Source organism: Panthera pardus, unplaced genomic scaffold (genome assembly GCF_024362965.1).
Source record: "Panthera pardus isolate Hobbes unplaced genomic scaffold, ASM2436296v1 HiC_scaffold_6, whole genome shotgun sequence".
Classification (NCBI taxonomy): Eukaryota; Metazoa; Chordata; class Mammalia; order Carnivora; family Felidae; genus Panthera; species Panthera pardus.
Genome location: NW_026526991.1, coordinates 19,465,701 through 19,478,208, shown reverse-complemented (window position 1 = coordinate 19,478,208; position 12,508 = coordinate 19,465,701). Strand labels below are relative to the sequence as shown.

The following is a 12,508-nucleotide window of genomic DNA, read 5'->3' as shown; positions in this document are numbered from 1 at the left end:
GAGCTGGCTTAGTCTACATAGCTCTGAAACCAGATGGCAGTGGAGAGGAGAAGGAATTGTTTGTGATAAATATACTGTAAAAAAGCAAAGTGTGAAAATAATTGGTTTAGCCAGGTATACACAGCTGTATAGTACAGCTGTATAGTACAGCCAGGTACAGTATTTTGTTGGAATAGCAAAAAATGTTACAAATATTTACTACCAGGTAACTATGGAAAAGTAGTTTAACAGCTTATTACCTACTATCCTGTTACTTTTGCTCTTTTGGCGTAAAGTTCTTTTTTTAGTCATGGAAAGAATATATGATCTACACTTGAAACAGTGTCTTGGGAAGAGCACTTCAAAAGTAGAAAATATTAGGGAACTTAGAATTTTGATGTCATAGATGATAATTAATTGAAATATCTATGTCATTATTATATGGGGCAAATTAACTTTTCTTAGATTTTAGTTTTCTCATTTATAAATAAAAATAGACATCCCACTGATCACAAAATCTTGTGAAACCATATTCGTTTTAAGTCCTTGAGTTGTTTTTCCTACACTGCTTATTAGGAAACTTGTCCATGATGGTCACATAAGTTCCCCTGCAGTAGAAATCAGAATCTTCTTCCGAACCTAGATGGTTTTGATAGGAAGCTATTGAGAATGTTCACTCCTCATTGTTACCCCCCAATTCCAAGCAGTTTATACACATATCCTCATACCTCTTTCTTAAAAGATTTTCCTCCTTCTATCCTTGTATATTAATTAATTTTATTCCTTTCAGTGTGGTTTAGCAGTATTTTGCACATCAGGCACAACTGAAAAGTCACATGTACATGTCTTTTCCTTATTCTGAGTCTAATGTTTGTGTCCATATTGAATGTATGTCACACAGATGTAAAATAATGCATACATAATCATTAGCATTAACTGATTTCATAACTTATGTGAGCTGATCAGGAAAATGTTGGATCTTTAAAACATAGAGTAGCCAGGGCAGTGAAAATTAGGGCTCAGGTAGTGTGAAAAATAGACTGGCTGTAACTCTGGTATCTTCATAAGTAGCCAGGCAGTCCAGTGCTGATGGTGTTAGAAAATTCTTAATTAGACCTCTAACTTCAAACTTTAGAGTGTTAACAAACCTCTGAGTATATCCAAATTAAAATGGTAGATTGAGTTTAACTCATAGAATTTCTCTCCCCTCAAAATGACTGTAAAATAGTACCAACTAGCAAAAACCTTCACCAAGAGCAAACAACAAAGAATAATGCAATTAGATACAATAACTTAAAAAACGATGGCCAAGGAAAGAAACTGAAGATTTCAAGCGAAGATGCACAGCATGACTTAGCAACTTAATATAGCCCCAGTCCCCAGATATTATACTAGTCAGTTGACAGATCCTGAGAATTATCACTAATATTTCTCGAACTGGAAAATATTTTTTTTTTCCTCCTTTTCAGAGGAATAGTAGAAGTGGCAAGTAGATAGTAATCTGGTTAAAATGTAAAAAATAACCCTGGAACTTATACACACACAAATGAAGCCTCTAGTGCTACATAGTGACCTGGGGAAATTATCTAAATGATCCCTCTCCATTTGAATGAGATATAGTCTAAGTAGAGGCAGTGAATCTTCTTATAATACATACAATGTATAATAAACTCTTAGGAGAGAGTGTAGAACCCAGAAATGTTTTCAAACTGTCTCCTCGGCTGAACACTACTTCTGCCTCTATCATTCCTTAGGCTAGTGAAAAATGAGGAAAAACAGAAAATATGCAGCCTTCAAAATGTCACCGAGGAGAAAATAAAAGGCTCTCAAAAAGGAGCGAACAGAATCAAGAAATCACTCACATACTTGGTTGCTTCTGTTTCAAACTAGGATATAGTAGGCCATGACAGAATACCATTTCTGCTACAATAACAAAATAAAAAGCAGATAAATGGGGAAGGATATATTTTAAAGACATAGGAAAGGTATGTAAGCACAGCTATTTAAGTAAACTAAAAGTCTGGGGAGAGTAAAGTCCTTGTGAGGTGAGCAGCTTATTATCAGCTGTTTTGTTCCCTGAGATTATTTGCCAGTTTTAGATGTGAGCCAAGGATTGACGTTGGCCCACATAAAGGAACTCTTCTGAGGGAAGGAGTAACTAACAAAGACTGGGTGTCTTGGGGGGTTGGCAAAAATTTGAAAACTTTAGGAGCCCTGAACGCATGATTATTTTTACCTAGTGCACATATGCTAGATTGTTTGTTTGTTTGTTTGTTTGTTTTTAGAGAGAGGGAGAGAGATGAAGAGAGTGCCAGCAGGGGAGAAGGGCAGAGGGAGAGAGAGAATCCCAAGCAGTCCCTGTTCTCAGTGTGGAGCCTGCCGTGGGGCTCAATCGCACAACCCTGGGATCATGATGTGAGCTGAAATCAAGAGTTGGATGCTCAACCATCCAAGCCACCCGGGCATGCCAACATATGCTCAATTTTGAAGCCAAGTGGGTGGCTAAAATTCAGTAGACCAGGGGCGCCTGGGTGGCTCAGTTGGTTAAGCGTCTGACTTTGGCTCAGGTCATGATCTCACGGTCCGTGAGTTCGAGCCCTGCTCGGGCTCTGTGCTGACAGCTCAGAGCCTGGAGCCTGCTTCAGATTCTGTGTCTCCCTCTCTCTCTGACCCTCCCCCATTCATGCTCTGTCTCTCTCTGTCTCAAAAATAAATAAACATTAAAAAAAATTCAAAAAAAATTCAGTAGACTAAAATCACCTATGCTCTTGAGGTAGCTAGAAGACAAGACCCTGCTTGAGGAGTGGGAACTGCCTTCAACCCATGGCTGTCTCCTTTTCAACTTATTTGTCATATTTGGAAATGGAGTAAGTAAGATAGGAGGCCTAAGAGCACAGTGGAAAAACCTCTGAAAGACAGATTGAATCCCCCAGACTTTCAGGTCAGAGACAACAGAGATCCACAAGGCTCTCGATTGAAAGCCTGAGAGGGACATTCCTGAGGAAGAGATGAGAACCAGAAGACAAATGTAAGTTATGATAAGTAGAACCTAGCTCTTAATCAGCTTAGTCCCTGACTGCATGTAGGTTATCAGCCCTTTGCTGTGTCTGCTTAACAGAGACAAGGGAAACCCTTCTAGATAGGGGAAACTTCATCTGGAGTGTCTACAGTCTTTATACACAACATCCAACATGAAATAAAATAATTCTGGACATGAAAAGAGGTAGGCAAAGCATAAGAGACTCTTAAAAACTGAGAACAAACTGAGGGTTGATGGGGGGTGGGAGGGAGGGAAGGGTGGTGATGGGTATTGAGGAGGGCATCTTTTGGGATGAGCACTGGGTATTGTATGGAAACCAATCTGACAATAAATTTCATATTAAAAAAAAAGAAAAGAGGTAGGCAGATTTTTCCTTTAATTAAGAGAGAAAACTAACATTAGTGGCAGATTTACAAGTAATCCAGATACTAGAATTAACTGACAAGGAATTAAAAATTTTTCAACATGTAAAAGTAATTATAGGAAAAGATGGGCAAAATGGATGATGATTGGGGAATTCCAGCAGAGAATTAAAATCTATAAAACAGAACCAAAGAGGCATTCCAGGACTGTAAAAACATCATCTGAAATTAAGAACTCATTAGATGAGTTTAATAGTAGACCAGACATAGCATTAGGTGGCAAAAGTAGACTTGGAGATAGGTCATTAGAAAAATATCCAAACTAAAGCAAAGAGAGAGTAAAGAATTTAAAAATCTATAGAAAAGCGCAGGACACAGAGAAAAATCTAACATGTGCCTAATGAGTCCCAGAATGAGTGGAGAAAATAGGAAAGAAATAGTATTTTTAGAAGACAAAATGATTACAATTTTTTTCCAAAGCTTAATTGATCCTTTTACATCAGGTAGTAGTTAGAAGACGTGGGGAACAGATGCGAGTTCTCCTTTAGTAATATAAAGTTGCATATGGGTTTCAATATTATGGACCCAGCAAACAAAACATGTCCCAGACTCCTCTGAGAATCCATTTGCAGCACATGAAAGTGCTACAGGGTGTAGATGATAACGCGTTGCTCTGGAACAGTGCTCTCCAGTGGAACTTTCTGTGGAAATGTTCTGTAACTATGCTAACACATGTTGCTGTCAAGTGCTTGGAATGTGGCCACTGCAACTGAGGCACTGGATTTTTAGTTTCATTTAATTTTCATTAATTAGCTACATGTGGCTAGCATATTAGAGGAGTTGTAGTTCTGATGGATTAGAGATACCCACAAAAGGAAGAACTAGAGACCAATAAGTAGAGAAAATGGTGCCCTGGCCTTGAGAAATGAGAATAAGATTTAAAAAGGCAGAGAGAATGCAAGAGAGACTTCTAAGCTGAGCAAATAACCTGATGAAAGTATTAGATTATCTCACTAGTATAGACTGTGTACTGGGTAGCTGTACAAAATAAGTGAGTAAATAGTGTAGGGCAAGGTTAAGGAAAGTGTGTGTGGCTTTTGTGGTTTTAAGGAATGGTTATTTTTTGTAGGGCTTATTGTGAGGATATGTGCATGAGAGCCTGAAAAAGGTGGACTATTTAAGAACTTTAAAGGAACAGTGGATATAATGGGGCTTAAGGACTCAGCTGCATGGTTTTCAGTATTTAAATATGATTTAGGTTTTCTCTGCATGTATACCTTTCTCTTGTTTCTTTATCGAACGGTTTCATTACTCTGCCGAACAGAGTGGGGCTTACTTTGTCTTACGTGTTTTTCTATGTCAAAGCTTGTGTTCTTAGGGTGATTTAGCTGTTCTTTGCCAGTCTACTTCTCTCATTTCTGTATCACATGGTTTCCTTTGTCTGTATTAAAGAGTAGAATCCATTTTGTAAATCTTTTTTCTACCTCCAAGCCTTTTCTTACTCATGTTTCTGTTCCCTCATACCTTCCTCTTGCATATATCTGTTATTATAGTCTTATAATTTTACTTACTTGATTCGTTCAACAAACATGTTTTATATGCCTCCTGGGTACCAGGCTATGTCCTAGGCACTGGAGATACCTCAGTGAACAAAACAGACAAAAGCCCCTGCCCTCATGGACAGGTCTTCCCCAAATATTTGTGGGGCTGGAGTACAAGAATATAAATGGAAGCCCATACATGGCCCACCTCCAGAGCCCCTTTCAATCTTTGTTCTGTTCTGTACTCTTAGGGACATTCCTTCAAGAGGTGTACGCACTCTCCTCCCCATCACCCTTGCCATAAACAGTCTGCCCTTGAACCTAGAGAAAGAGGCCAGCACCAGCCCAGTACCTAAGATAGTTTGAGCAGGGAATTCTGGGGTCCCAGGTACTTGGAATAGGATCAAAAAGGGAGTGATAGTCTCCAAGTGGGCCCTATAGACTTCTCACCCTGTGGGGTTGGGGAGGCCACAGGAAGGCCAGAACCAAACTAAGGGTTTGGCCACCAGTTGCCAAATTAAGGGTTTTGTTCACAGAGCTTACATTTTAGTTGGAAGAGGCAAACAACAAAACAAGTGAGTTATGTGGAACATTAGAAGTTTATTAGTGCTCTGGAGTGAAATAAAGCTAGGGAAGGGAATAAGGAGAGTGTGTTCCTTTGTGTGTGTTTTGATTTTAAATAGGATGACCAGTAGAGATCTCTTTGAGAAGGTGACATTAAGCAGACTTTATTTAAGAGAGAGAGCAGCATTTTTCATTAGAATGAAAATGGGATGTTTGTATTAGACTGAACTAAAGTTGAATTTGTTGGGCTGAAGTAATGAGGTTGGGATTTATTGCATACCTACTAAGTGTCAAGTGTTATATTAGACATTTTATATCTTTCATCCCAGTTAATCCTTGTTCAATTCTAGAAGACATCATTTTCTAGACCTTACAGTTAGTAAGTAACGGAGTAAGGGTTTGTAGTCAGGTATAAGACTTCAAAGACTTTATGCTCTTTCCAAAGAGTAGATAAAGGCATAGTAATTATAGTCAAGAGTCATAAAAAAAAGTAATGCTACTACTTAGGTCAAAAATATCTTTCTGCTATTTAATGAAATAAATTGAATTTCACTGATGAAGCAATGAATTATTTGATGTATTTTACGTTCATATGCCATTAACGATAACAAATCTGGTCTTTTTGAAAAGGCAGTAATGTAAGAATGAAAAGATAAATTTAGGATATTTATTTTCAGTTGCATATTTAATGAGTATGTTGAAAATAAATTCCTCTTTCAAACTTGTTGATTTATTTATCAACATAATGGGGCTTAGCGCTTTCATTATCTTATTAATACACCTAACTCAGAGAGTGACTGCAACTTTACAGTATTTTGACTCATTTGTCTTAATTTAGCTAGAGTCAGGCTTTCCTATGTGAAGTACTATTTTCCTCAAACTGGGAACTTACTAATAATTCCAATTTAAAAAGGGCTTGTGGCAAAAGGACTTTTCCAATTCTTGGCAAGTTTGAAGTTCATTGCAATTTTACTGTGGATAGAAATCTTTCCAAAGGGGGGAAATCACTCTACAAAGGAAAATGTTCAATCCTTTTCTCTCATGTGACTTGAACATAAAATGATTTTAACAGCCATGTATGAATCTGGACATTATTCTTAGTTGTTTAGTATTTCAAAAGCAGTTTCAAGAGGGAATTGTTTTGCTTGTTTGTGATTCCAAATCAAATACACAGAGAGATTTGGAAGATTTGCAACAGGAAGTAATCTCAATTCTATGTAGCCACTAATCTTGTACAGAAAAATTCAACTTTTATGAACAAAAGCAATCTCTTTTAAGTTACAAATACAAGCCAATGCAGCTTGTATTGTTTTGATAACTGAAATGGAGATGTTGATTGTAAGTTCAGTTTTTGAGTTGCATTCCTAGAAAAATTTTAGAGTTGTCCTGGTCGTGAGAACTCTAATTTAACAGATTTCTTACTGTATAGGAAACTGTCTTCATATATGTTACTACATTAATTAATTGCATGGCATCTACATGGATCTCTAGAGCTTATATGGTCCTTTCCTATTTTTAACTTTACTTAATTCTGACAGTTCTGTAAGATTAATATTATTCCCATTTATGTGTGGATAAGTGAGAGGTTCAGAGGTTTACCCGAAATATCCAGTTTATAAGTGATAGGGCCAGTTTTAGAAGGCACGTCTTTTAACTGCAAATCTGGAGCCTTTCCAATCACATCACTGTCTTTTTGTGCTGGTTTTGCTTTTTTTTTTTTTTTTTAGCTGGACATCACATTGTTGGCTCCAGTCAAGTTCATGATCAATGAAAATCTCCAGGTCTTTTTCATATATTGCATTTAAGTCAGGTTTTCGTCATCCTCATCTGTAACTGATATTTTGAACTTAAATACAGGACTTTGTTTATCCTCATTCATTTTCATCTTATTATTTTCTACTTATGGTTCTAGTGTTCTGACATCTTTTCAATCTTGAGTCTGATATCCAATTTATTTATTATTTCTTCCAGCTGTGTGTCAACAGCAGGTTTTATAAGTAGAATACCTTTGTGATTATAGAAGCCATCTAAGTAATCCCTTTAGTATTCTGTGTGCCTGTTTATTACATAGTTGGAACTTAATAAGTCATAATTGATTTAAAAAAAAGAGATTTTTGTACAGGGTGGGGAAAGAAAACCCACGTGTAATCTTTTACAGAAAGAAAAAAAAATACCTTCATTGTAACTACTCAGTTATTTCTTTTGGACATAAGTATTCCAAGATTACTGTAGAACAGTTGTGGTTCTCATGTTTTGATATTTTTATAAATAATATTTTTTATGGTGAATAAAGTGGTTAACTATTTCCTTTCACATCTGAATCTATTCTCGGTATTTTAGGAATCCATTGCCTTATAATTCTGGCTTCTGAAATTACCCTACTGTCACTAAGCCTCAAGAATTTCTCTATAGGAGGCCTAAAGAAAGGAAATGTAGTTGTGACAAGGGCTATGACACTTATTCTGTAACTGTATTTACATAACAAGGAAAGGTTTTTACTTAGTTGTATGTCAACAATAAAAATGACACTGCTTTCTGGGGCCCCTGGGTGGCTCAGTTGGTTAAGCATCCAACTTTGGCTCAGGTCATGATCTTGCAGTTTGTGAGGTTGAGCCCTGTGTTGGTCTCTGTGCTGACAGCTCGGAGCCTGGAGCCTGCTTCAGATTCTGTGTCTCCCTCTCTCTCTGCCCCTCTCCTGCTCAAGCTCTATCTCTCAAAAATAAATAAATATTTTTAAAAATGACACTGCTTTCTAAAGAAATGTTTATTTTTGCTAAATGTGAGACTGAGAAAACATCAGTTGTCTGTAGTAAATAATTATTGTATATTTTTTCAGAGTGTGGGACGCTAAAGTGGTCTAAGCCACCCACAGGGGCTATCACTATCTGGGTACCATGGAAATGATCCTAGCCAGCCACTTAGCATTCATTTGCCTTCATGGTCTTGCTGTACTCTTTACAACTCATTATGGGCAATTAGTTTATAATTCTTTATAAGCAATAACTCTGGTGAAATGAAAGAAATGTTGTATAAAGAGATAATGTCAATTGTTAGTACTGGTTTTGCAGATAGAAATAAAAGTTTTTGATAATGTTACTAGAGTAATGATGTGGTGCAATATAAACTTTACGAAGTTCATTTTATTAACAAAATGTATTTTAATGGCTTTATCATTTGCTTTAATTCTATATGTATAGAATTAATAAAGTCCAGAAAGGGCTAGTTATATTTTAGTGGATCTCATGATGGAAAATGTATAATAGTAGTTGTATTCATGTGGATTCAGGAGGATAGTGGATTATAGTTCCATCATCCATAATCAAGAGCCACTTTCTTACACTATTTCAAATAGTGTTTGATCTTTTACATTTTCACATTTCTTTTTCAATTTTGTGAGTTTTTATGCTTAAAATGGAAGATATCAAACTCCAGTTGTTTAATTTTTTAAACAAATTAAACATAATTTTTAGTGGTATGGGAACTGGAGCTCTCATAGACACCATTAGAAGGACATAAACATGTCACTCTGGGAACATGTGGGGAATAAGCTTAGAAATTCCCTGGGCTTACACCAATTACAAAGCCTTAGGTTGCTCTCACCCAAGCTTGGGTAAACTGATTAAGAACCCTAGAATAGAGTTGGGAGGGGCAAAACCCCAGATTAAAGTTGGGAGGAGCCAAGGCCCCCAGGATACAGAGGGAGGGGCAAAGGCCCCAGAATAAAGAGGGGGGCAAAGGCCCCCAATATAAAGGTATATGAGGTAATCAAGATTAGGCATTCAGGGCGAAAACATCCCCCAACTTAGTAGTATAGCAGAGAGCTGCTTTCACAGGAAGGAAGGACCAAATTAGGTAAATAGGTATATAGGGCTATAGATTCCAGGGCTGAAGCTACCCAGAGCAGAGCTGATTAGCAAAAGAAAAGGTGCCTTGTTAACCCTGAAGTTATTTGCCCCATCTGTCTTATCTCTTAGGCTAGCTAAGATAAACAGACATGATGCCTCCTGTCCTGCTGTTAACAACCATCTAACCATCTGCCCATCTACCAGGCGCCAGGATTTTGTTTTATATTGACCCAAACCCCAAATACCATATATCTTCAAAACCCCCTTTTCTCTCATGCCCGTGAGTTAATGTTCACAGATTCATTGTCTCTTTGTGCATGCCCATCACATTTGTAAGCCGTCTGATTTTAATAAATACGGAGCAAGGACCCTTATTCGGGGCTCTTGTCTTTTCCCGGACATTAGCCATCTCTCGCTTTTAATCCTGCATCCCGCTTTCTTGCTGGCCAAGAAAGAACTTTAGACTTAGAGTCTACGACAGGAACACTTTCTTTTATGAAGCAACTGGATTAATCTAATTCCTTTTAAATCATAGTCTGTATTTCACTGCCATTATCTTTGCAAACATCTAACTGAGTTAATGCAGTGATCTCTCTGAATATATAACATAATACTTAATTGCTGAATATGAAATAAAAAGTTGTGCTGTTTTAGACTATGAACGGTATCAATCAATATTTTGTAAGTAATGTTCCACATAATGTAGTTTTTGACGTATTAAATTTTTGAATTGTTGAAGTCCACTTTAATATTTACTCATCTGAAATTTCTTAAAAAAATTTTTTTAATGTTTATTTTTGAGAGAGAGAGAGAGAGAGACAGAGCACAAGGAAGGGAGGGACAGAAAAAAAGTGAGACATAGAATCCGAAGCAGGCTCCAGGCTCTGAGCTGTCAAAACAGAGCCTGATGTGGGGCTCGAACCCACAAACCGTGAGATCATGACCTGAGCTAAAGTTGGCCGCTTAACTGACTGAGCCACCCAAATGCCCTTCATTTATCTTAAATTTAAACATCTTTTTCTGAAAGGGATTTGACATCTCAATTTGGAGATATCTGCAAGTTATAACTAAATGTCATTATATATCAACTGTAATTACTGAAATTTGCATTGTCCATATAGATTACTTTGTTCTGAAATTAATTTCTTTCCCTAAAACAGCCACTGGTTTTATGTTTGCAGAGTACATTTCCAAAACTACTTCCTTGACGTCCTTTTTAGTGGTTGAGAATTAAATTTCGCTTTCTGATTTTCTCCTACTTATGATCTTTGAAGATAAATGTGAGCGTTTATTTTGAATATTAGACCATTAAATCTCTTGGTCACATCTTCCTAGAATGATATATTTGAATCATCTTTCTTATTTTCCTAAATATTTAAGTATTCGCATATTCTGGAGTCTCAAATTGATTTTTCTAAACTGTTACAAAAATTTTTTAAATGTGCATAAAGGTGGTGTTACTGAAAAGAACAAAAATGCCAGTTGTAGCAAAGAATGAGTTTGCAGATTATGAAACATCAAGCGTTAAAAGTTCCCAGTGAATAATGGAATTTTTAAGGGCAACTAAAAAAATATTTTAGCAAGAGAGTGAGCAGGGGAGAGGGGCAGAGGGAGAGAGTGAATCTTAAGCAGTCTCTGCACTCAACACGGAGCCTGGCATGGGGCTCGAACTCACAACTCTGGGATCATGACCTGATCCAAAATCAGGAGTAGGACATTCAACTGACTGAGCCACTCAGGTGCCCCAAGGGAAATTTTTATGATCTCTTGATTAATATAGAGTATATTTCTATTTAGATGAAAAAATAAATCAAAATAAATTGTATACTTTCTTCTTTCTGTTACTAGATGAAGCAAACCTTAATTAGATCCCAGTTTGCTTGTACTTATAAAGAGGACTGGATAATAAGCAAGGATAAATGGAATGATGTTAATTCAGCATCAGAGCCTTTGTATGTACTTCACATGGAAAATGACCTTTCTGGTAATTGACCTTATTTGAGTAATTAAATAACAATTTAATTCTAGTGTATTAATTAGTTTTAACTTAAATAAAACTAGATTTTGTTTTGCAAAGTATGAAATGTGAAATGTAAAGGTTTATATTTATAAGACCTGAGTTTATTTAAAAAGTTATATCTATGTACAAATCTAGGAGGAATAGGACACAGTTTGATTCAACTAAATGTATTTAAGAAATCACTTGTAGTATTTAAGGGTTAAGTGTCATGCATTCAAACAAAGCAAATATTTGTTTGTAGGGGTAAAAAGTGATATGGGGAAAATGAAAATTAATGTGATAGTAATATGGCTGTATTTGCTAATCATGTAATTTATGGTGTTATGTGATTGCAAATCAAATTTTTGAATATTCTTTAGTGAATTTTTAACTTTATTATAAAATTTTCATAGGTAACAATACTAAATATTATGTAATCTCTTTCCTCTTTTCATCTTGCATAACAGAAGGTGTAAATTCATCTGTTAGAAGACCAACAGTTGGAACGAGTTCTGGAAATGTTCATCTGGACAGAAGTAAAAGTGAAAAAGTTGCAAGGAAATCAAGTAGTCAGACAGGAAATAAAAGCTCAAAGAGGAAACAGGTGGATTTAGATGATGAAAATAATCTTTGTGATAGTGGAAATGAACCATCTCAACATAAAAATTTTAAAATACCTAAGACATCAAACAATTTCCAGAATAAATTATGTGGCAAAATAGCTAGAGTAGCAAAAAGCAACAACTGTGCAGGCAAGGACAAACTGATTACTGGCCAGACAAAGTTAACTCAATTTTTTAGACTATGAATTTGTTTTTTATTTGCTTTAGATTTCTGTATATATTAAACCATTCACCAAAGGCATCTACTTAATTTTTAAGAGATCAAGATATAGGGGTGTGTGGGTGGCACAGTCGGTTAAGTGTCCGACTTCAGCTCAGGTCATGATCTCGTGGTCCATGGGTTCGAGCCCCACAACGGGCTCTGTGCTGACAGCTCAGAGCCGGGAGCCTGCTTCGGATTCTGTGTCTCCCTTTCTTTCTATCCTCCACCACTCATGCTCTGTCTCTGTCTCTCTCTCTCAAAAATAAATAAATATTAAAAAAAATTAAAAAAGAGATCAAGGTATAAGTTATGATTCTTTATTATATTGGTCTGAAGTGTATATAAGGTTAGTA

General features: G+C 36.4%; 1 protein-coding gene across 1 annotated transcript in view; it reads left to right on the top strand.

The window, feature by feature from the left end:
* Positions 1–12,446, top strand: part of PARPBP (PARP1 binding protein) — a 61,031-nt gene extending 48,585 nt beyond the window's left edge. Inside the window, exons 10-11 of the mRNA XM_019446604.2 lie at positions 11,180–11,315; positions 11,798–12,446. Coding sequence (XP_019302149.1) covers positions 11,180–11,315; positions 11,798–12,138 — 477 coding nt within the window. The 3' untranslated portion in view covers positions 12,139–12,446. The remainder of the gene's footprint in view (positions 1–11,179; positions 11,316–11,797) is intronic.
* The last annotated feature ends 62 nt before the right edge of the window (positions 12,447–12,508 follow it).